The following is a 24,999-nucleotide window of genomic DNA, read 5'->3' on the forward strand; positions in this document are numbered from 1 at the left end:
TAGATAAAGATAGGGCATAGATAAAGCCTGAACTTTACCCTTTTGGTCCCATGTGAAGTACTGCTGAACAATCCTGCTCTGTACCACTAGCTCTAGCAGAGCAGCAGAGGAGAGGCACGTTATGAAACCAGATAACCCGCTTTCCATTCTTGGGAAATGGCAACACAGCCCCATGGTACTGAGCGTGCTATGGCTACGATGACAGAGATATCGGTCCTCTTAACAGCATTGCTAAATCGTATTTTCTTTGCACTGCAGCAACACTCACTGCGTATTTGTCATCAGCTCTGGTAGTTTCCAGGTTCTTAAGTCTGGAGCAGATTCAAGCAGCAAAAGAAAATCTCAGCAAGGTGGCAGCAAACAGCCAGCCAAAACAAACAAGACAGGTTTAGAAAACCTCTCTAGTTCATCGTTGAGAATAGAATCAAGCACCACTTCAGCAGTGTGACCCTCTGGCCTTCCAGGATATGGACTAATTCCTTCATCTTGCAGCATATACATATTTTAGTTTCTCAGCATTAAAGAATATAAAATATGAAAGTTCTGTAAAGATTTCGTCATTCGTATGAAGACCTACCTGCATTGCAAGTGCACTAACGTAAGGCAAGATTTGCTCCTCAAACAACAGTATTCTGACCTAGGATGATGGCAATACACAAGGACTAACGTATTTATGAGATAACGCAATTACACTAGGCTTGCAGAGTGGTGGAATAATTGGTGGGTATCTCTCTACTATCTGAAAAAGTAGAGCTACAGTCATCTGAACAACTGACCTCAATCCATACGCTTGTGGTCAGGCGCATGATCAACTCTGGGGGAGTTTGGACTTTTCTACATGAGATTCAAAACACAGAAGTGTGAACATCAGTTCTGTTGTACTGGCAGGAATGGGAGAAGCATATTCATCGATCAACACCAGCTCTTTTTTTTACTAAAGGAACACAGCTTGGCTTGTAATGCTGGACTGGAAGGCACTGAGCCCTTCATGCCTGTCACAGGAAGAGGGGCTCATTCATGACCGTCAGTGCCACGTTGCGCCATGTGCTCAGTTGGCACTATCAACTGCATCCCCATAAACATCCATTACCCAGACATTCAAGTGGTGGAATTTACAAACAAGAAGACAAATGGCTATAATAATATATTTGTATAGTGATCATACGTTTTACGAGGTATTTGCTTACTGTAAATTACCTGTAAAATCTGGGAGAGGAATTTGAGTCTGACAGGAAAATATAACAGACAGAAACAAGCTTTTTTTTTTTTTTCTACAAGGAAAACCTTGTGAAGTGAGACCAACTCACTTCATCAATATACACTGTAGAACATAAGGAGTTCTTCTTTAAAGATAGCTTTTTATTTCTAGGATTTCTAATGGTTATCGGTCACCCTTTACTATTTTACAGTAATATAGGAGGAAGTAATATGCCTAAAACGAGTGTATAGCTTACTGGAACTAACGGGGCTAATATCACAATTGACAGGACAGGATTCGACCTTCAAAGTCTTATTTCAAGAAATGCTACTGACTCCATTCAGAAGTTGAATGATAGTGAGTAAACTCTCTGAAATATCTGGGTCAGGTTTCAAGACCTAATAAAGGTCAGATCCCACAGTCTGTGGGAGTGCAAACAACAGTGCTGGTGAAGCATTCCACCTTTGAGATCACTGCCATTACCTTACAGACGAGCTGCTTGCTCTGCCAGGCTGTTTGGGCACGCTGCAAGATCAGCACTCACCAAAGAGAGAACAGGGATTCAGGACTGAAGGTTAAAGGAAGATTCGTTTCAGCGCTGAAGTGTATAACTCATTTAACCTTAGTATACAAGTGAGAGAATAAATAGTAAACCTAAACTGGCTTCCCTTGCCATGTACCAGAATTTTTCAGGATACCAATTTATTCACACTGAGAGGTGAATATAAGTACTGGTTGACTCCAAAAGCTTCTATTCGCTTAAACTGGTTGGTTAAATCCATCAAGAACAATAAGGAAACCAACAGTGTAACTCTTTTTCACCCAGAGTGGTTAGCTTTCACCTAAAACCAAGGTAGTGAGAGTCTCTGCCTGTCCTGCAATGGATTTTTGAGCATGCCACAGTACAAACCGGCTCCTGTCGTCCCTGGGGATGAGCACAAAGGGGAAGGAGCACATGCAACGTTGAGATCATTGCTGCCCAGGGCCAAACGCTGGGAAAGGCAAAAGTCTGTTTCATGAACATATTTAAAGCACATTCATTAGTTTAATGCAACAATGCAAACTTACAAGACCTGTGTTTTGGAAAGTCTATGCATTTATATCCAATCTCACTAAAAGATACACACAGAAATAGAACTTGCTTGTGACTGCATTCAATCCAAGCTGATTGAAATTAAACATTTATGTAACCTTCTAACGTAAAACTCAGACATCGCTGATGTTTACTATACTTCTCTTTTGATTTCAATGCCATGAGTTAAGACAATGCTTATCAGCTTTGATACAGAACCAGTAAAAGTACAAGTTTTTATCATTAACACACGAGACATTACTTAAGTGTATGTTATCTTCAATAAAAACAGTTACTCAGAGTAAATATCTTACAAAATCATTTGGCTAGAATGCTGTAGTTTTGAATTTGGAAATGAAAATTACTAGTTTCATGCAAGGCAATTCCAACACAAGGAAAATTAATGCAAATTGCAGAGGAAAAATTCTTGGAAAAGAGGGAAAAATATACTAATCTTCAGCAGCTTTTAGGCCATAAACAAGAAGTTTTATAGAGGTATCTGTAGACTTGCAATTCCTGCTCGAGCACTGGAGAGAAATAGCCATCAACTTGCTAGTTACTCAAGCATTTGGCAGAGCTGCTCAGCGGGTGTAAGGCTTTCCATGCCACCAAACACAAAATGCATCGACTAAATGCTCTTATCTGAAAGTCCTCTTTCTAGTAATTTCTCAGAATCGTTATTTAAAAAAAAAAAAAAAAAGATGACTAAACTTCATTAAACAAACACGAAGTTTCTCATTCTCATTCTGCTTTTCAATACAAAACAGCACCTAAACCTTATGGAAAAACTTGTAAGAATTGTCTGTTTTATATTGTAATCACCACTTGATTAAAAAGACACATTTTCAGTAATGAACTTCATTTTTTTAATGACAAACAAGACAAGCCTGAACAGGAGTCTTCTAGAAAATCTGTCCTCCCAAACCAACATCTGTATCAGGCTCACTAGGCCATCCATTTTTGCCACCAAGCTCGCTGGAGAAGATGTCATGCACTTCATTTCAGGTTTTGCTTTTCAGGACATTCTATTCCCAACTGAAGTGAGGTTTGTGTGTCTGGAATCTCTTTTGTATGTGTCATGTGCTATCATCTCACAGTAGGTTTGGTATTAAGTACAACAAATTCTGTTACAAACTACTGGCAGCAAAATAAAATTGTTTCCTAAGACCCTTTTGGGGTGCCTCAATCAGAAACTGATACTTCACTTCATACAAGATGTATAACCCTATAATGTTAATCAATTTAACTTGTGCTCAGAAAATGATTCCAGTAAGTAACAATATATTTCAAAAGTCAGACAGAAGGTAACATACAATTAGTGAGAGGTAAGAAGAAAAGGAAACTGAAGTACACCCAGATGTTCTTTTTGCAAGAACTCACTCATTTTCTTCTCAATTCTGTTCCCTGTGTATGAGCCAGTTCCAGTCAGACTCCAGCTCCTCTGCTCCAAACACAGCTGAAGTTGTTGCTCACAGTGAATATATGGAGAAGGTGAATGCTATTACAGCTCAATGTCAGACCGTAGACCTCAGACTGTTACTGAGCTTCTTACTCAAAAAAAAAAAAAAAATACACCAAAAGCATCTTGGTGATGTACTAAGACTGGGATATATTGGGTAAACTGCTTCAGATTTCTTGGGACTATGCAGCAGTCAGGGGTGCCTCTCCTCCTCCAACCTGCAGCTGTCAGCATGCCCCAGAGTGCTGAACCAAGGTGAAAGGACACGTTTCCTTAAATTGCAAAGCCACCACAAACGTTGGCTCCTCCAAGACTATGGGAAGGGAAGGAGGCGACAGGCAGCACAGGTGGAGGGGGTAAATCCCTTACAGTGTTCTGTGACAGACAAGAAGAGCAGGGAAGGTAACACAAGGGAGAAGATGCAAATTCTTCTTTTTGAAATAAAATTTTTACATAGCAACCTCATACAGAATAAAGCTCATCCTAAACACATACCTTATGTACCCTTGAGACATATTCACCAACAACCTTAGTGGAAAGGCGTTTAACACTGTATACAAACCTATTTCTTGCACAGCACAGGTCACCGGAGGTGTAAGCAATAACTTGCACGTGACTGGTAACAGTAAAGGCTACAAGGCTTCATGTGATTATTTTCTTTATTTTTAAGATTATATTATACACGCACAGAGCAACAGTTTGCAAGAGCATCAACTTTCATAACATCTTTTAAAAGTTACTGAAGCAAGTCCTCCCCTTTCTTGCAACTGTTTATACTGTTAATAGGTTTTAAACCCAGAGTTGTTGGAGCCATAAACATTTATTTTAGTATTCGGTAATTCAAAACTACAATCAAATACCTCTGAGCACTTGTGAATACAATCGGCATCCCTATGGCTCACAAAACAGCAAGCACTCAATAGCAAGGAGGGAGAAGGAATTATTGGTTCACGTTTTTTCTAAATCGCTCCTTTTTTTGGTGTATAAAGGGGTTGAATAAGTCTCAGTCAGAACTGTGCCCAGCATGACCAGGCTGCCAAGGGGCAGGCAAGGCAGCTCGGCACGCCACCCGCACACCCTCGTGAGCCTGAGAGCCCTTGGTCCCCAAGCTGCCTGCATCAGGCAGCTGCCTCCCTGTAATGCCCCAGAGCACCCGCGTTAGCAACTGTCTACCATTTAATTAGGTACTCCATCATCATCAGCGGGTCCCAGTGATGAAGTAAAACCCAGTCATTCCACCAGGCAGTGAACAATTGCAGACCCAAAGGCTCTGTAATGTCACTGCTTGCAAATGCGTTCGCTGCAATGTGCTTGTTGGAGTCACAGGCACATAAGGGCACAGCAAACACAAGTGGCCCAAGTGGGAGCTCCCTGGCCCCCCAGGCAAAGGCAGCAAAGGGGGCAAGTGCAGTGGAGGCTTGCTGAGCCTAACCATAGTACAATTAGTCCCTGCCCCATCCCTCACTCAGACTTTGGCTTGGTGTCAACAACACCAGTTCTTCGGGCTGGTGTTTTAGGATTTTTGGTGACTTTGGAAGAGAATTGGTCATCTCAGGCACAGCACGGACAGACTGGGAATAGTCAATAAAACATAAAACCTGCTCGCACATAAGGAGATCTTTATAAAATTCCAATTACTGCTGGCTTGTTACCTAAGAATCCCTGAGAGGTAAGAGATATTGCTTGCTGTGAGGCCCAGGGTAATGAAATTACAAATCCTTTCATGAGTAAGCATACGCTAGAAAGCTACATTTATTTGGCCTACATATTTGAAACTGTTCAAAAGGTTATTGTCTCAAAAAATCTGGATCAGAAATTACTAACTACTTCTATTTGCTTCTCTAACAGGGAGCTATACTCAGTGTCATTTTTAATTCCTCAGTGATCGATTATAACACTACAAACACTACTGCAAAGAAGTCTCATTTAAATTCTGTTTTCTTAAGAAGTACCAAACATGCATACAGAAAATACTCTCAGGTACGTACTATAAATAAACAACAAACATCATCCCTCTGAGAAACCTGGTGAGCCCAACAACCTTGTCTTTTCAAGTGCTTAATTAATTTATATAAGAAGACCCCCATCTTACTTCCATAGTTTGTCTCCAGCACGTTTTAATTTCAGAATTGAGATCAAATGTTCTTCAAAACATGTATGAAACTAACATCACAAAAGATGGATGATGTTTAGCCCTACAAAATAGGTACACAGCATGGGTTTTCAAAAATATTTTGATGCCTAGGGATTTTTAGGTTAGGTTATTACATGTCATCATAGGATAGATGCCCAACCCCAGTTGGATTCATTATTTCAACATACGGGATTTAAACTGTCTTTGTACCTAAATCCCATGAAGTTTTCATGTCTGAAAATCCCTGACTGTGTCCACTATCATTGTGAAAGACCTGTCGTAAGCAAACATTGCCTTTTGTGCTTGTGCCAGTAGTGCGGACGTACACTCCCCAGCTGGGTGCGAAAGCTTCATCCTGTTTCACTTTTTCTTGAAACACTCTGACACTCCCCTTGGTGCCAACACTTACCACAATGCATTTCCTTATAAAATGAATGCTCCAGCCAACTGAATGAATAACAGCACTTGTGCTGCAGGGAAAACAACTTGGTGTCGAAGATGCGCTATCAGTGGATGAAAAATCTGAGTACACCACATCATTGCACCAGATGCTGAGAAATAGATCCTGCTCTTCAGGGTGTATCTAACGAAGGCAAGACTAGCAAGATCTGAAGGAACATGCATGTTTGTCCCACCTTGTACTGCACATCACACCTGCCAGCCATCATCCATAGTAATTCACATGCTTATTCATAAGATCACACCAAAGTGAGAAGCTGCCATCTTCATTTTATGGGTAACACAAGAAGACAGAAAACCACCTTCGCAAACATCTCTAGTTTCTAGATTGGCAGGTACTGGGGTTTAAAAAGAAAAGACCTGTGCCCTGAGCATTTCTGTAAGTTGCTTAGGTTCTTAAAAATTTGCATACATCTGACTACAACAAAGTATTTAGCAAAGCATGGAGCAGAACTTTTGTATTCTGCATACAATGGTCATGATTTCACCACTTCACAGGCCTTCACATCTTTAAGAAAAAAATTCTCTAAACTATTTTCTCTAAAGATGCTAAATTCTCTAAAGGTGCTCCTGTACCATAAAAGACCTTAAAAGCCTGCTGCACACAAGTGCTGTTTTCCAGGAGCTCATGTCCTGTGGTTAGTATCTCCACTTCAACAAGGAGACTCGGGGACATTACACGATGAATGGAACAAGGTGATGAGGGCTTGGGCTCGAGCTCACTAGGGGAATTCTTGCAAAAACAAGACAACAACAACAAAGAGTAATGCACCAGACTTTGAGAAGCACGCTGAAGCCTGGCCAGCTGGAAAGCTAGCAGTGGCTTGGCCTGTAGCAGTTCCCAAAACACAATCAAGCAGGCAGCAGTCATGCAGAAACTTGTCTAGAGAGATCATCTAGGCACAAGCACACACACACAAAAAAAATTAACACTGACCCAAAAAGTATGTCCCTGAGCAGGGCAAGTCTGGATACTCAAAACTGAGCTGCTGCCTACAAGCCTGGGCTGGCAGGTTAGATCAGCCCTCCAGATCCATGTTCAAATTCCTTAACAGGGACTACTCAAAGCACTTCATATGGGCCTAATGTTGCATCCACTGAAAGCAGGAGCTTTGGAAAAACCCAGGCCACATCTGGCAGTCCAGAGCCTGGAGATTTGATACCTTTGACTACTGCTTATTTCAGAGTCTGCAAACAATTAGGCTGAATGCACTCCTTTATGTTGCTGGGGCAGGGCTTGGTTTACCCTTGCACCCTGCGTTCACAGGCTCATGCCACAAGCAGTGTTTAGCGCGCACACACTTGAAATTACTGGTCTCATTAAAATGCAAAGTGCCAAAGGGGCCTCAACCCAGCACAAGTAGTTCCCTTCATCCTGCTCTCACAGGCAGGGCTATCCAGGGCTACTTGTGCTGTTAGATACGGGAAGGAAGACAAATAAAAGGAAAGGACAGGGAAAGACGACTGTGGTAAATACTGCACCTTGGACAGGTTTCCTTAAAAACTCGCAGGCAGTGAGGCAGCCCCAGCCATGTTTCATGACCCCGTGGCCCTGCCTGAGCACAATGTGGAGGTGCGAGGCCTCCACGAATCTGCCGGCTAGGCTGCGCGCCGTCCCCACACAGCTCACGGCTCTGCTGCCACCAGGCCCACGGGGCTGGGCGAGGGGCAGGTGGCAGCGCTCAGCCGCAGGCACTGGGGTCACACCAACAACATAAGCGAGGGAAGGGGCAAAGCGGCACTAGAAGCCCCCACATACAAGATATTTTTTTATTAGGGAAAGAAATTCCTGATTTTCTCTTTTTCCTACTAAACTGTGTCCAGATACTTAATAAGGTAAGAATGCTATCTTTGGCAGAATAGCTAGATCTATTTTGTGGTTTTCTCTTAAAATGCTCATCTATTTTACAGTATTTCAGCCCTCTTTCTGTAAGTATCTCATCCTGCCTTATACCCCATTCATGCTATCTTACTCTATAATCTCACCATCTCAAAACTGTGACTACCAAACAGACAACTGAACACTGCCACTCAGGGCTGTAGTTCATGCTGATTCATACTTGCTGGCCCAGAGACTTTTTCTCCCCTCACCCCGCTCTCCCGAGGTTTATTTTTATTCTTCAGTTATCCTAGTTTCAGAGCTCAAAGCTTATTTCTTCCTATTGCAGAAAGAACTGGGACTGAGCATACAACACAGGATTAAGCTTGGGGTAGTTCAAGTAAACATGAAAGAACACTTTACCTAATGCCAAAAAAACAGAAATTAGACTTCATGTTTCCAAACCTCCATCCACAGCATTCTCCCACCTCTGGTGCATTTTACAGCAGTGGTAGGAAGGACAAAGCGTTGGTGTGCTCAGGGAAAGTCTCAGAAACTCTCACTGCAGGCCTGCTTCACGGATCTCTTTTTCCTCATCTGTCCTTAGTTAGGAAAGTAAAAGACATCTTTCTTCATCAGCCTCAGTACCTCAGCAAGCATGTAGTAGATGAGATGGCTGAAATCACAGCTACATCCTGAGGAGTACTCCCAGTACCTCCTACCTGATCAGGATTCACATGCAATGAATGCTATTTTCCAATCCACTGATCTCGTCTCACGAATATTTACTTGGTGCAATTTACTTCAGTTGGAGAGCAATTATCATTATCTCTAAAAATGACCATGATAAACTCATCCAGAACTAGTGATTTTTTTAAGTGGAAAAATACCTCTATTCTGAAACACAATGGTTCTAGCTAGACACAAATTGCTATTTGGCCTGCCAAAACCAGAATGCAAATCATAAAACATTCACAATGAGGCTGTTTGCTACCTGAGTTACATTTATCCAAGAAACAGCACTCTACTGGCAGTGCATAGGGAAATAGAAACAAGGAGGAAAATAATAATAAACTTTGACAGTAAGATCTTTAAAGATGTTTTATTCAACCCTCCCTTGTTCAGGGCATTTTTAGGATGAGGAAATAGAGAAATTAAAACTCCCTCTGTTTGTTGCTCTTGCAGTAAATGACAGGATAAGATCAATGTTTGGGAAGAGACTGTATGAAGACAATAGTCTCCATAAATCTCATCCCTTCCCTTGGTAACTTTTCCTTAATTTACACTTTCTCAGCTGAGTAATCACCTCTACTTTACACTTACTGTTCCTTTAGGAATGGATTAATTAGCATTTGCCACAGAAACTTCCATAGGCCTGTATGTTGCTGAAGAATGTTGCTCTTTAGTCTATGAGCAGGATCTATGACAAGTGCACAGACAGAAGAACAGAGGAAAGTTTCCTCAGCAGAGAGCAGTGCAGGCTGGCACGGAGCTGAGGGTAGTGGAATCTCCTGTGCAGCAGCAGCAGCCAACGTCACCCCTGTCACAGGCTGGAAAACGCCCGCTGGGCTCACACAGCCTTGCAGCGCCACCTCCACGCTTCCTGCCCAGCAGATGGAGAAGCCAGCTCCCCAAAGTCACCAGTTTACTTGTGGGCTTGCTGTGGGGCCTGTCACTGTGACTGTGGCAGTGCCCACATCCTCCCGTGGGGCCATGAGCACTGCTGCTGCCCCAGAGAGCCATGGCACAGGCCCGGCCTCACACAGCACCCAGATAATCAGGAAAACTGCTGACTCAATAGTACACCTCATTGTATACACCTGCATCTGACAACAACGGCAGCCTTTGGACACAGTTATTCCCATCCCTGGCCGGGCACAGCACAGCATAGGCCTCCCGGCAGCTCTGCCAGGGTCTGCGCCTCTCCCGGAGCCCAGCCTGTGCCTCAGCAAGGAAGGAAGGCACGTGCCAGCCTCACAGTCTCGCGCTGAAACACAGACAGAAGTGAGGCACAAAAGGAGAAGGAGCATCCAAATGCAAAATTAACCTTTCCTGAGCACCAAAGGACTCCACATCGTTTCTACCATTAGATTACATATGAGGCAGCAGAGACTTGGGAGATGAAAGCTCAACTACATATAAAACCAAAGTGAGATACATAAAATATATGTAAAGAAGCCAAGATTTAAACCAAAGGCATCAGGAATCCAACCACAGCTGAGTTCTGGTGCCAGGACACAGCTAATAGGAAGAACAAATGCAATAGCCATCTACCTCAGGATGAATTTTTAGTGGCAACAAATGTTTCTGTGGAACCTCTTATACTTTTCTAAACTCCAGAGAAAAAGAAATACTAAAATAAATAATAAAATATGTAGAATATCCCTAGAGCCACAAAAATGTATCTCTCAGGGACCCGGGAACCCAAAGAAATTTGTGTTTTTTTTGGGGGGGGGGGGCGGGGAGGGCAATTAAGATGAAATTTTAATAACTGTATTGATGATTTGAAGGAATGAAAACCTAAAATAAAGTTCATCCCCCCAAATGCAGACTGATGAGAAAAGCAGGAAAATACAATTAAGTGCAAAAAGAACCCAAACAATCCCCTAAGCCAGCCCTCCTCTCCAAGGCAGCCACTGCTGGACAGGCGCAGCCACTTCCAGCCCCCGAGGCTGCCTGCATCGCTCCTGCGCACTGCAGGCCCTCTGCAATCACGCTCTGTTCACAGCACCCTAAACACCCTACCGGAGCTGGAAGCAATGGGGGCCAGCTCACACTGCATCCCAGATAGCTGGGCAGGACCCAAACCCACCTTGGGGCTGCCTGCATGCAGCCTACGAGGACAAGGACATGCCCAAGGGCCCCCAGAGGTGCAGCACAGCTTCATTGCGAGGCTGACAGCCCTCATAGAAAACAGCAATAAAGCTGCATGGTTTTTAAAGATGAGAAAAGAATGTATTTAGCAATTCTGGCAGATTATGCCACTATATAGTTAGAATACATACACAAAATTTATGCTTTCATTCTACATCTGCAGGCAAAATTAATTTTTCTTTCAAGTCTGACTAATGTCTTCATTCAGCCTCTATCACCAGCCCAGGAGTCACCAAAGAGACAGAAGATGTATGTGTTTTATTACGTGAAACATATGGATCTACTCACATGAGTCACGGCCACATCAATTAAAACAACAACAAAAAAACCAAGTGAAAATACAGCAGTCCCTAGGCAGGAGTGTTGGAGCTAGCCATGTCAAGGGAGACTCCCGGTTTTAGGAAAGGTCCTGCAGTTCCCTTACAATGTCTGGGCAGACCTGCTCCCACCAGCTATTCCCTCGAGAAGGTTGGAGCTACCTGGCTGGGGTGGTCCAGAGCACCAGCACCCTTAGAGCTGCACCGCCTACAGCTAAACAGCGTTATGTGCCACTAAGAGCTATTTATTTTCTTTTTTGAATAATATTTAAAGAATATTGTAAAATATTCTTTATGTATGTATATATATATATATATATCAGCTAAGGCAAAAATGACATCTGATGGTTTCCAAACCTGCTTCTCTAGGCTAGATGATTCGCACCTGACAAGACATCCATCATATTTTATCACTGTCCAACAGGAATCACGACCTAATCTAGACCACAGACAGTCCTCTATCAGCCAAGAAGTTCCTGTGGATGACAGACTGAAAACATCCTGAGGAGACTCCAAAATGTATCAGCTAGCTCTGCAGCCAAGCACTTTCACCCCAAAAAGGCTTTCTTAAACCCCCCTTATTGAGAATTTAAGGACGTTCCACCAATCCCTCATTTTTGAGAGGAAAAAAAAGGGGGGGGGGGGGAGGGGCAATTTATTTTTAAATAGATTGGGTTTAAATTTCATTAGTCCTAGCTCAGACCTAAGTATAATGCAAAGTCTTGATGCACAGCTCAGATCAGATATTGTGTTAGGCTGCAACAAATATAAGGAAAGAGCTTTAAGCACAATCTGCTGGGTAATACTGACTGCAGCTGAACTCAGTGCACAATTTCGGCAGGTGCTTTTTGCCATTTGCATTAGCACAGACACAGGTGTTATAAACAGATCATTTTATTCAGGTTACACCAACTTGAAGGTTGGAATCAGCTCACTTCCCCCCTTGCATCATCAGCTAGCCACTCCTGTTAGGTTCATCATTCACAAAGTGAAAATATCTAAATGTGAAATAAAATGGGTATCCATGAAGAGAAGGTAGCCCAGAGGTAAGGCTTGGAGCACATTAACTATTCATCAAATCACTTTCAACAGTTTATATCTGCTAACAACATCCCTCTAGATGGTATGTGTGCTCACCTAATGTTTCTCATTTCAAGACATTGGGTTCAAACCCTGCTTTCTTTGAGGCTGCCTGGCACACTGCTGTAATGCAGTGAGGTTCTTCAGGTAGGACTGATTTCTAGAGCAGTGTTCTGGTGAAGTCACATCATCAAGGTCTGAGTTAGATGTAGCTGCTATCAATGATTGTGAAGTCAACGTTTACAATAAAAACATAACTGGAAGTAGAAGACAAAGAAGCTACCGTCTTTCATGGATCTTGCATATCTTTCATTTAGTAAACACGGCATGCTGTTTGTGTGGGGACCTAGAACCTCAGCTCCTTCTTCTCCAAATCTGCCCACCTCCTATCTCCCTTAAATTTCTCAAGTAGATGGACTAGGCAGCTCAAGATGTATAAGGGCTACCTAGATAACACAGGAAGAAATATCCCTGTCTAGAGAGCAATCAGTATTCTTTATGGTTTGAGTTCTTTACTCACAGTCTGAGTTCTCATGAGAACATTTTGTGCTACATCTTGAAAAAGGAGATATTACTCTTGATTTGATGAAAAATGAATTGGAAATACGAGCTGTGTATGTGCTAATTTATAGCGATGAAGTTTGCATTCATTACAGTAATGAGCATTGCATAAAGCATATAATCAACATTCACTGCAGATGTCAAAAAGAATCCAGAGGCAGGGAGGAAATACATACACTTGCCACAGTTGATCATAAACATCATAAACTTCCAGCCCCCAAAAAAGACAAAGCAAGAGGCAGTCCTTTTTCTCCCTACTGGTCCCCAGTTGTGTTTGAATGTATCTATCAAATTCTTGCACTAACGAGCTTAGACAGTCTTTCAGCCATAGGATAAATATTGCAACGAATGCTGTAAATATTTTTGTAGCATGCACGCTGTCTCCTAGAAGCACAACTGTTTCACTCCTTCCCCCAGTAAAAGACAAAAGCTACAAATATGATTACATTCAGCTGGTAACTGGAGGATCCAAGCAGATAACTAATTAAATCCAATTCCTTTTCTATACAGTAAAATGTTTTTCTAACATCACATTGGAAATGAAGAAGAGCAAGCAATGAAAGGAAAAGGTCAGATTTTAACAAATCATCACCTGAAATAAAGTTAAAACACCAGAAAATACCCTCCACAGTCTGTGAAATCAAAACAAGGCAGGCAATAGCGAAACAGTAGCTACTACGTCAAATGAAACACAAACCATCTTCGGAAAGAGAAAAAAGGTAACTGGAGATTTGCTTGATTTCTTTTCCATGTGGAGCAGAAAGAAGAAAAGAATAATGAATATGCACCAACATTATTATGCATAAATGTTATGTAGACATCTACACTAGAAGTAGTTCTTACCTTCTGGTAACCTAGGGTTGGTGTGAATAGAGTTGGGGTCCCCATCTTCCTCAGGATGGTAACGATAAAGCGTCTGTGACTGCTTTTGGGATGACTGACTACGATCTTCCTTTAGAGCAACGGGGGGAGAGGTTGTGGCACTGAACTTTACCTTGGGGAAAGCATTTCCCTCTTGTGTTTCATGGGAAGATTTTGCTGGACTTGGCTCTGTTAAATTCACTTCTTTCAAGCCTAGATGAATACTGTTCCCTGGGTCTTCTTTTCTGGCATGCTTTTTCATTTTAGAGTGTGGGGCTCTTTCTTGCTCATTCCTCTCTTTGTCCCCTTGCTTCCCCTTGGGTCTCCTCTCTGGCTCCCCCAGGTGCTCAGAGGTCTCAGTGGTGGCTGTGGTGTGCTCTGGAGGGGTACTGGTGGTTGCTGGTGCTTCCTTATGCATCACTTGCTGGGGGGATGCTGCAGTGGTTCGGGGCACTCTCTTTCGCTCAATTCTTTCTGTGGCACTGCGAAATTCAGAGGGCAGCTTAGGTGCTGGTGTAGTGAGTGGTACAGTCATTTCCTCGGCGTATGTATCAGCCAGAGCTGAAACTGAAGGAGCAATGCTGGCTGGTAAGTAGTCATAATCCTCACTTTGTTCTTGGCTGATGCTCTCTTGCTCAAGATGGGAAGAGTAGCTCCTGTATTTTTTGGAGATTCCACCTGGGTGTTGTCTCCTTCTGGAGCCTCCTGGTCGTAGCTGTACGGATCATCGTAGTGCCTCTCTGGTTCGGTGTCTTCAGTGTCCATGGGACTCACAGTATTTAAGGCGAACGTGTTACAGTCTGGAAGCTGGTAGCACATCAGCTCACCGCCAGCATTTGGGCAATGGCAAACCTTGCACGGGGGCATGTGGAAGGTGTGCCCTGCTACGTACTTCTGGCCCTCGTGGAGGCAACCTATTCTTCCACACTGAGGGCATCCGTCCGCTGGCACCACCGCATCAATGCAGTTTGGAGGCAGCTCCGGGCACAGCATGAACTGGCAGCTGATCTTGCCTCCTCCCTTGGGGCACGAACACTCAGTGCTTCCAAAGTCCACGAAATAAGACTGCCCTTCAGGTACTTTGCCATTGATAAAGCCCACATTGACACAGTCATAGTACTGGTAGCCTTCGCACGTGCAGCCGTGCTGCAGGCACGTGGCGCAGCACTCGCCGGGCTCCAGCACGTCCTCGATGCAGTTGTCCAGGGGCTGGCACTCGGCGCCCGTGCAGTCCCTCTGTGCATGGGAAATGCTGCTGCACAGCAGCACGAGAAGGACGGCGTTCAAACAGCTCATCTGCCAGCCCTGGTACCTACCCATAGTCTTCCCAAACAAATACAGCTGCAGTCCAAACTTGCACATTTAAGAGCTGTTGGTTTTCTTCCTAGAAGGCTGTAGACTCAGCTCCAAATCTGCAGTGTTTTCCCGAGTTACCTTTTCTCATAGATCCTAGAGTTATGAAAGAAAACTCTGTTAAAGACTATATTCAGCACATATCCTGTTAAACATTAGAGGTCTTTAAAAGTTGGGACGAAATCCAACATCTGGAAACCTAAGTATGAAATTAATCATAAAGCCTTCCAAGCATTGTAGGCACAAAGCTTGGAGTTGCATGCTCCCCCTCCACCCTCCCTTTTTAAAACGAAAAGAAAAAAAAAGGCTGTTATTGTCCTATTTTTAATCTTCTCACAATACATATATATGTTAAAATAAAAAGAAGGCCTTTATACTTCAATGTCTTTTCATTAAATCATTCTTTCTAGCTTAAAAAAAAAAAAAAGTGGTGAGATTTTTTGGCAGATAATAAACAAATGCTTACTTCCTCCTCTGTAGATGCAAATTTAAGATATTTAATCTTCATGTTTTAGTTACAAAGACCCAAATCTTGAAGATCTTTCATGCCAAAACAGCCTTGAGACTTGAGAATTTGTCTCTACACATGTTAACTCAAAATAAGAGTTTTCTTCTGCCTCTTTCCTTCATTTAGCAATCGTTTGCACTTCAGCCTTCAGCATTAACAGTTATTTTTCTTGCCCCAGTAGTGCTAAAATAGAACTTCTTTGTATATTGCGGTTACTGTGTGGTTAAACGTCGTATTAGCTATCCTGTAATACATATTAGAGGCCGGATCCTCAGCTCACAGAAGTTGGCTCAGCTCCACGGCAGGCCTGTAGTGCACTGGGGGATCGGGTGAGCACACTGCAGTTACAGTAAATACACAACAGACATTTACTCCAACTGAGGATACGCCACCAGTGGCAACCGCTTCTTTTATTTCTCACAGCACAAGTACTACTTTGCTTTACGGAGAATTGCTACACCGTGAACAGAATATCTCTATATAAAAATGAAATGAATTGGCATAATAAAAATTCATTAAAATGTGCTGAGAAAAAGAAAGCTGTTTGCTTTTTAATTACTAAATCCTTTGACCATAGAAAAGTTTAACAGTTAAAGGAAATCAGCTGTTGTACTTTACATCAAAAGCATGGTCAAAAACATATACAAATAACAAGGAAAAGTAGATAAAACAGAAAAAAAGTTTGTGTATAGAATTTTATAGAATTTGTGACCTGATTATTTTTCCAGAACCCCTCCCATCATTAAAAAAAAAACACAAATAAAGACCCTACATCTTTTATCCAGGGGGTTAAACGTAGACATATCACCAAGAACAATAAACCACACATGCAACAGGAATCTTGCCAGAAAATCCATTCAGAAAGATTACTTCTCCCATTCAAACTGGGCTTCCAGCAAGTCTGCTTAGGCACTGCTGGAAAGCGGCCAGGCCGTGGGAAAAGCGTGCCTGTTCTGATAAGATACGGACAAACTGTGCTAAGAATTTCCACAGTTCTGTCCTGGAATTTGAATTACTTCAGTACATTGTACAAAGATACAAGTCTTATAAACGTAGGGTGTTGGGGGTTTTTTACTACTAATTTGAGTATATTAGTTCAGTATGCTGAAGAATACTGGCTGAATGAAAAATAAAAGTAACAGAAAGTATGCGAATGGCTTGGAAGAATCTCACTTTTTCAGAACTGCTCCCCAAACTAGGATATTCTGTACAAAGGAGAATTTTTCAATATGTGGTGCTGAAATTAATTCTTCAGAGTCCAGCCTGGGAATTAATAATTTATCCTACTTTCAGCAGCTTTTCCAGGTAATCCAAGTTTGTAATTATTACATCTTGGTAGCTGGGGAATAATGAGCAGAAGGACAATTAGAGATAAGCTCCTTCTGTAAGGATCCCAGAGCGGCGTGCTGTCACCATCCCCTCCCAGTGGTACCTTATGGATGCAGTGCTTCAGCACATCCAGTCCTTTGGTCAGCCTCTGCTTGCCAGAGCGCTGCTGGGGGCAGCTGGGCACAGCTCTTCTCCCCTGGGATGCTCCCTGGGCTCCCCCAGCCCCAGGACACTGATGGAGGCAGTTTGGGCATCGTAGCCCCACGCTTGGCCAGCCTCTGTGTGCCCAAAGGTAGGGCATGGCACTGCCTCATGTAAGGGACAAGCACCTCATTCACTTCACATCCTAACAGCACCTGCTCACAGCCAACTATGCTGTCCTGGTGCAGAGCAGTCCCTCGGGTAAATGGAGCAGGATGCTTGCCTGCCCTGCTTGTATATTCAGGCTTCCCAAAACAAACACCTTCTTCTCAGCAGAAACTTGAACTCCAAACAAGAAGCCCCCAAACTACCTCCTGTCCTGAGCCTTTGACAGTTCCATTGACAGATCCAGCTGCAGGTTTACCACAGGAGCCGGCAGCAGCAGGGGTCTTCCCCTTCTGCATTCTTCCTAGCAACTCACAAACACAGGCCTGTTTTCCTGGAGGGTGCTACTTGACCGCCCTCCCTAGTATAGTTACTGCCACCTCCTTTCTGCCCAAGGGTTTGCGTGCCTGTCCCAGTCGCCTCCAGTTTTCCTCCCTTCTTCTCCTTGCTCCCTTTCCCCTCACCCACAGGGAGGCCCGGAGATTTCAGGGCCCTGTCCTGCAGCAAGCCCTGTCCCTGCTCCTCCCGTCACGCTTGCTGCTCGATGCCTTGGTCAGCCCCCCGTATCCTTTCTTGTTTTATTGTTTCCACAACCCTGAACATCCAGCTTTCATGCTGCCGACCTCAAGCTGATAAGGCCCAAATCCTTATAAACCCTTTCTCCATTGATAACACCGCAGTTTTCCCTATTCTCAGGCTTGCTTTCTTCCATCAGAGGCTCCTTGTTTGTGGTGTAACGATCCCAACAAAAGTATCTCTTTTTATTCCTTTAAAGCACCACATTTTCCCTCTGCTTTCTCCATCTGCTCCCCACACCCATGGCTCCCCCCCCGCCACCAACCCATAAACTTGCATATCAAAGAAAGATTTCCTACTCCAGGCACAGAGAAAGGCAGCTTTGAGCAGAGCTCACAGACATTGAGCCCCACTGAGAACAAGCTCCGAACGGAGCGTGCGTGCCCTGGCCAGCCCACGCAGCGATGTGGGACTGCCTCTGGATCTGCGCCCGTCCCGCTGCCGCGAGCGGGCTCTGGGGAGAGCAGCTAATTACTTGGTAATGGCAGCAAGAGCCGGAGCTGCGAAACGAAGGTGTCTGTTCCAAGAGGGAAAAAATGCACCATCTCTAGAGGATAGAGGAGTTTTAATACCAGGATATTAATGCGATGTTTAATACCAGGATATTAATGCAGAAATTTCTTTCCGTTAACTATTTTAATGCTTTTTTCAATGTCCCTTTACGTAACTGGGACAATAAGAAAAGGCTTCATCTGAACAAGCTGGTCTTTTTATTCCCAGCTCTGTCCTCCACCCACTCATGGTAATTTCACTGGCTTTTGCTGCTGTGTTGGTGGGATGTCACAACAAATGAAACCCCGCACACCTAACACAAAGGTTTTCCCGAAGTCTATGTTGGCGGTTTTACAGAGCACTATAGCAAGATAACTCAGGCATCACCCGAGTCCTCATGCATTGCTTTGTGACCCAGCATGCTTTGATTTGTGTCCTTCGTGGAATTTCCTAACCTGCTGGGCTGCACATCCTGCTCTGCTTTGGTTCAAGTGCTACCCCTGTTAGCTTTAGTGTTGGCTTTAGCTACTCCTGGGCCCCTGTTAAAGCAGCTGTTACCAGCCCCCTGCACACAGAGCATCCCAAGAAAGCACGTGTGCCCACACAACAGAGGGCCAATGCTCTGGATGGCACTAAGATCCTCAAAGCCAACAGAGGTAAAACTATGAGCTTAAAGAGGATGGTCAGACCACAACGGCATTCCTTCCTCGTCAGTCCGTTCTTTAAAATTGATTCCTAGGAGAGACAAAACAAATACACTTCATAGCGAACCAGCTTAAAAAGAAGACATGAAGCATAGACACATGTCTTCATGGAAAAGGAAATGAGAATGCTTCACATTGCAGATGAAACCAGTATCTGTGTGACAGGGCATCAAAGGCTAACAACAGCAACCATCAATTCCATTCTCCTGAGGGGGGGAAGTGGGTAGAACAAAATAAGATTTCGAAATGCTTACTTTGATTCAATTTGGGGACAGAAAGTTATAAATTCAGAGATTTTTGCAAAACAATATACTCAGAAAGTGATTTACTTAAATCAAAGTCTTAACATAAAGTCAAAATGAAGAATGTTGACTTGATTAAAACAGTTCAGTATTACTTGAAAATGCTGATGAAACCAGTGTGTTCCCACACAACATCCAGACATTTTAAATGCGCAACATCTTTAAATTATGAGGAGTATTTTACTGGGAGATTTTTTTTCCAGATGGTTTCATTTCAATGCTAAACCAGAAAGCTTATTCTAGGTAAGTAGAGGTGACAAGAGGCGCTTTCCTTCAAAGACTTCACATGAACATCACCTTTCCTTGGGAAGGCTGTCCCGGAGATGGCAGAACTGCAGAAGGCGTGCATGTGTGAAAGAGGTACTGCAGGATCAAGGGCATTCAATGAAATGTTCAGTGAAGAAAGAGAGGCAGACATCTCTAAGCAAAAACCAATAAACAGAATAAATTCAGCCCACTGCAGAGAACATCCCACTGCATGAGATCCCACTGATGTCCAGCTTTGAAGAAGTATCTGTGATTTAACCAGTTGTAGATCCTTGCAAACAGGCTTTGGTGGAACTATTCTTCTCAATTCCCCACTAAATTGCCCTTTGCTACGATAGTAGAAACAGAAAGGCTGTTTTGATATCCATCTCCTTTTGAACAGTGCGCAGGGCCAGATGCAAGCCTGATGTGAAAGCAGAAGGTGGCAGACAGCTGCACCGTCCCTCCTGAGCCCCATGCAGGGTGGAGCTGGGGGGTTTGGCCACTTCGTTTATCCACTCACCTACACCCAGGTTTCATGCACGTAGAGAAAGAAGCCTGCCTGTGCACTAGCACAGCTGGCAGCAAACGAGGAATGCAGTAGTGGCACTCGCCACTGGTGCACAAAGCACCAGCACACACAGGTGCCATTCCTCCCGGTCTCCCAGTGCTACCCAGTCCAAACTGGCTCCCAGGGCCCAGGTGCAACCTGAGGGACCAACCACAGCCCTAGTCTGTGATGTTGAATCTCTTCTCTATCACGTCAGTAAAACCATTCCAAAAAGCACAGTGGGAAGCTGAAGCGCATGTGCACAGGCACACTGTACAACAGGGCTAACGCGTTTCGCCTGTCTGTGTATTTTAGCACCTCTCCCCAGCCAGACCTCTCTGGTCTGCTGCAGCTGCCAGCAGCTCTTAAATGGCTGCGGTCATAGCTGAGACTAAGGGAGGAAGAAGGGAGGGGACGGAAGGAAATATCAATTTTAAAACAATCCCTTTTAAATGCAAGAGAAAAATGGAAATTTGTGAGAGACCGTTCTTGTATGAAAAAAAGAAAAAAAAAAAAAAAAAACTAAACTCAGTAACTCCTGGCTCGGCTGTGCCAGCCAGTGGATTAGCTCTTCCTTTCACACCCTCTCAATCCGGAAACTTGTGATCTCACCAAGCACTGGAAGGGATTGCTGCTGGCTGCTCCTGGCCCATCTCGCTAGCAGAGGTAACTGAAGTGCTATTCACCAGACGGATGAATGAAAAGCGGAGAGATTTCCTTTGCTGCTCTTATGCAACATGCAGTGCGCAGAGCCAGACCTCTCTGCCTGCTAATTAATGAAACTTGAGATGAGCTGAAGCCAGCCTTCTCGCTCAGGGCACCTGGGTTGGGGGGAAGGAGAAGAGGGGTAGGATAAACCCCAGTGCAAATCCAAATCCGATAAGCTGCCTTTTCTTATCGAAAGTAAAGCACAAGATGCTTAGTCACTTCAGTGTTGTCAACGCTCCAGTTCTTGGCAAAATCAGCCAATTTTCAGAAGTCATAGCTTTTGCAGGCGGTTTCCCTCAGCTTTATTTTCAATAAGAAATCAGTTACTGTAAACCCCCTTTTCATGGAAAAGCTTAAAAATGGACATTTGGGAGCCTGGAGGATCATTACTTAATTCAACAGAGAACTCAAGAATGGGACAGACCAGGAGCAAGCAGCAGAGATCAAAACTCATGCGGCTTCCCAAGAGCGGCTCCGACAAGACCTCCCTTCCCCGCACACGCACCTCAGGCAGAGATGCTCCCGATGCTCTCCAGGACATTCCTGACGTCAAATCCGAACAGGAACCCTGCACGCTGCAGTAATGGAAAAGCATCACCCAAGGCATTTCAGCTGCAGTAGCCAAGCATTAGCAACAGTGACCAGGCAGCTCTGGGACACGTTCCTCCAGAAAGCGCAGCTTTCTAATCCATCTTTGAAAAACTGGAGAGTAAAGGCAGCCTTGTTCCAAGCAAATGGCAGGGCAAAGAAAGCTGTGGAGGGGAGAGTTGTGTCTTGGGTGTAGTGTCAGTGCTCCCCCTCGCCCCAGCCAGCCCAAAATACCAGGGCAGGTATTTGGCTCACTGAGCAGCAAAATTCTGTGTCATTGGGAGGCGCCACTGCAGCAGATCCAAAGTGACTCACTGGGAGGATGGCAGTTGCAGGGAGCGAGAGAGAAACGACTCACATGGGGGAAAGGAGGGGAACAGGAACACCATCCCGCCCCATGCACGTGGAAGAGCTGGTCCCCTCCCAGCTCTGACATGCTGATGGCTCAGCAAAGGGGCTGTGCGTGGACAGGGACTGGAGCAGCTGGAACAAGCACAAGAGACCTGAGACTGTCAGACCAGAGAAGATGTGGCTTCCCTCAGGACGATGCAAATGCAGTGTCCACGCACAGGAGGCTCAGCACGCACTTGCAGCCAGGCCAGGGTCATGCAGCTCTGCAGCAACAGAAACCTAAGTATTTCTTTTTAGTGAAAAAAAATAATATATATATATATATATACACATTTTTAACATCACCAAGTTTCAGGTGACTGTATATGCACCTCCAAAACACAATTAACTAACCCAGCTATTTCCACGACAGCCAAAAAAATCTGGGAAAAGATTAAAGCAAAGTCAGCGACAGCCATTCAAAAACATTTCCCAAGGCACAGCCAACAAAAACTTGTCAAAGCTCATAAGTTATGAACCAATTTGCACAGAGAGAGCTCTTTTGGCAGCGTGCAGGCAAAGCGTGTCCCTGGGTCCCACGGCACCTCAAGCAGCCATACACATGCGGAGACAGCCCCAGGGGAGGCGGCGGCACAGCTCCAGCATGGCTGTGCCCCAGGGGATGACACCGGCACGGTTCAGTGCTCCAGGCTCAGGTGAATGTTGTAAATACTCTGCGCTGATGAGTGAAGGAAATAAATTGTTCTCATTTGCCTTAAGAGTCGCACTCCTCCCTTCCCACTCAGGAGAAACAAATCCCCGCTTCCCATAGTACTCCCCGTTATTTAGTACTTTTTGTTGAACACCGTAAGCAACCAAAGCAGAACCTGCTCCTGTGTCTGGTCTCATAATCTTGCTCCTCAAAAAGTATCCTTTCAGGTCCTGGATTACGCTTCTCTCTCCCCTGTCTTTCCCTAACTTCCTCCCGGATAATCCAGCCTCTGTCCCTTCCCACTGCCTCCCAGAGCTCACATCTCTGCAGGGCTGCTGCTCCCTCTCACCAAGGCACAAAATAGCTGCAGACTCAAGGACAGCGGCATGCAAGATCTGAGCATCTTGTTTCCAGTCACTCCCCGATCCCCTTTCACCATTTCTTCTTTCTTCAGTGAAGTGCCTATGATGCTGCTTACAACTTTCTTTAAGTAACAGATTCAAGCTTTGCATTTATTTGTTTTCTCAATCCAGTTGTTTTCTTAATTTTCCACTACACACGAGTCCAGCCAGCACTCTGCACCTCACAACCCATTGTTTCCCTAACCCTAAGATACAAAAAAAGTTTCCCCCACCCTAAGATAGAAATTAGGCAAAAGAAAGCCCACTTTTTAACTGACAGCTTAGCAAGTGGCAGTTCCTGCCCTGCCTACTGCCATGTGCCACGTTGGAAATAACTAACAACTGTTTTCATTGAGGGAAGACTGAAGGAACCGCAACGCTGTTTTCCGCAGTATACCTGTGAGGCAAAACTGCTCACCAGCCGGGGTGGCAGCTCTTCTACTGCCTGAACTTCAGCCTCAGAACCGAGGACCTTGACTTGAAACTCTCCGGAGTAACTCAGGGGGGTTGCTTCAGTTCACCAATTAATTTCATATGACGGTCACAACAAAATGTCAATGCAGTAATTTTGTAGTAAATAATTTTTCAGTGAATGTGTCTTGACCTTGTCATTATTAATAGTGGATCTCTATCTGCCGTGCTGAAAATAACCCTTATTGTGCAGTGAACATTTTATAATCTCTTACTATTTTTGGTTCACAGTTCGTCCACATTTATACGGCACTCTGTCAACGTAGCTCTTTAGGTCCATAACACACATAGCTGCTGTCTAAAATCAGGATTTTCCTAGGAGTAGGCTGTGACTTGTGACATTTTCCCCTCGAAATGCACAATGATTTTTCACATTGTAGTGAAATCCCCCAGAAGGGTCTGAGATCAAACTCCTTTCCTTTATGACTCAACAGGATCCAAATCTGTCCCTCAAGAGAGCAAACATGCTCTCAGTAACCAACTGTAGCAACAAACCAACTCCTTTCATGAGCTATGCTCTGCTCCACAGCTGAGAAAATACATCTTCTGCTCCCCCAGCTGCAGAGCGCACCTAGCTGAGACTTGCGTGCCAGTAGGTGAACTTCATCATACCCTGTCCTGCCTGTGCTCCAGCTTTCAAATAACACTTAGAGGCAGCACACGAGGCCATCGCTGCCTTTGTTCCATACACAGAGGGCATTATCCTGCCCTATTCCTCTGGATAAAGGCTGGGGAGAGGAGGGGGAACTGGGAACATATGAAATGCTAGCTCAAATTTACCCATCGCAAGCACGCTGTAGCTTGTGATCCTTTTCGGGTTTTGGAAGCATTACTCCCGTGAGTATCCTGTGAGTTTGCTGTGCTCTAATGTGAGCAGAGAGTCTTTCTGTCAGAAAGAAGGGACAAGAATCAGCATCACAAGAAGAAACACCTGCCCTGACCATCACTTCTATCTTGAAGGCTTGTCAGGAGTTAGCCTGGTATGAACCAAGATCTTCAATGCAGGACAGGGTGCACAGGGCCTCTGCTCCCAGACACCAGTCTGTGCCCAGACCAGCACGCAAGGACCATGGATACAGGATGAAATGGAGATGTAAAAGACAAAAGGGTGGACACATCTCCCAACAGAAACTGATACCAGTATCGCTAAACAGTCATCTCCTTTTTCCTGCCTCTGCTCAGCCCCATTTTGTGATTTTCCAGTCCTGTGGGTTTCTACAAGCCATGAAGGAGGACACAGAGTTTAGCAATCAACCCCAAAGACAGGCTGGGTTAAGGATTTAGCCTTATAACTTTCCACTGAAAACTGTTCAGCTACTGAACCTGGTAGAGCATGTGCCCAGACATCTTTTGGTAGGAAGACGAATTTGGGTATGTTTTGGCACTTGCATACATGCCCTCTCTCCACCCATGCCACGAGACACTGGACAGCAGACAGAGCACATCTGTACCGGGTGGACTGGATGCACCACAAGGCACACTGCCAACCAGAAAGTAATAAAGTCCAGAAAAAGAAACAACGATCAATCCTACAGGAAGAGATTCTTCTCATATGGTGACAAAAGAAATCCTAAATAAGAGTCATTATA

General features: G+C 44.3%; 1 protein-coding gene across 1 annotated transcript in view; it reads right to left on the reverse strand.

Annotated features, from left to right (window-relative positions):
* Positions 1 to 24,999, reverse strand: part of FBLN2 (fibulin 2) — a 104,668-nt gene that overhangs the window by 62,171 nt on the left and 17,498 nt on the right. Inside the window, 2 exon segments of the mRNA XM_040568429.1 lie at positions 13,817 to 14,500; positions 14,503 to 15,283. Coding sequence (XP_040424363.1) covers positions 13,817 to 14,500; positions 14,503 to 15,196 — 1,378 coding nt within the window. The 5' untranslated portion in view covers positions 15,197 to 15,283.

The sequence above is a fragment of the Cygnus olor genome, chromosome 10, assembly GCF_009769625.2.
Source record: "Cygnus olor isolate bCygOlo1 chromosome 10, bCygOlo1.pri.v2, whole genome shotgun sequence".
In the NCBI taxonomy this organism is placed as follows: domain Eukaryota; kingdom Metazoa; phylum Chordata; class Aves; order Anseriformes; family Anatidae; genus Cygnus; species Cygnus olor.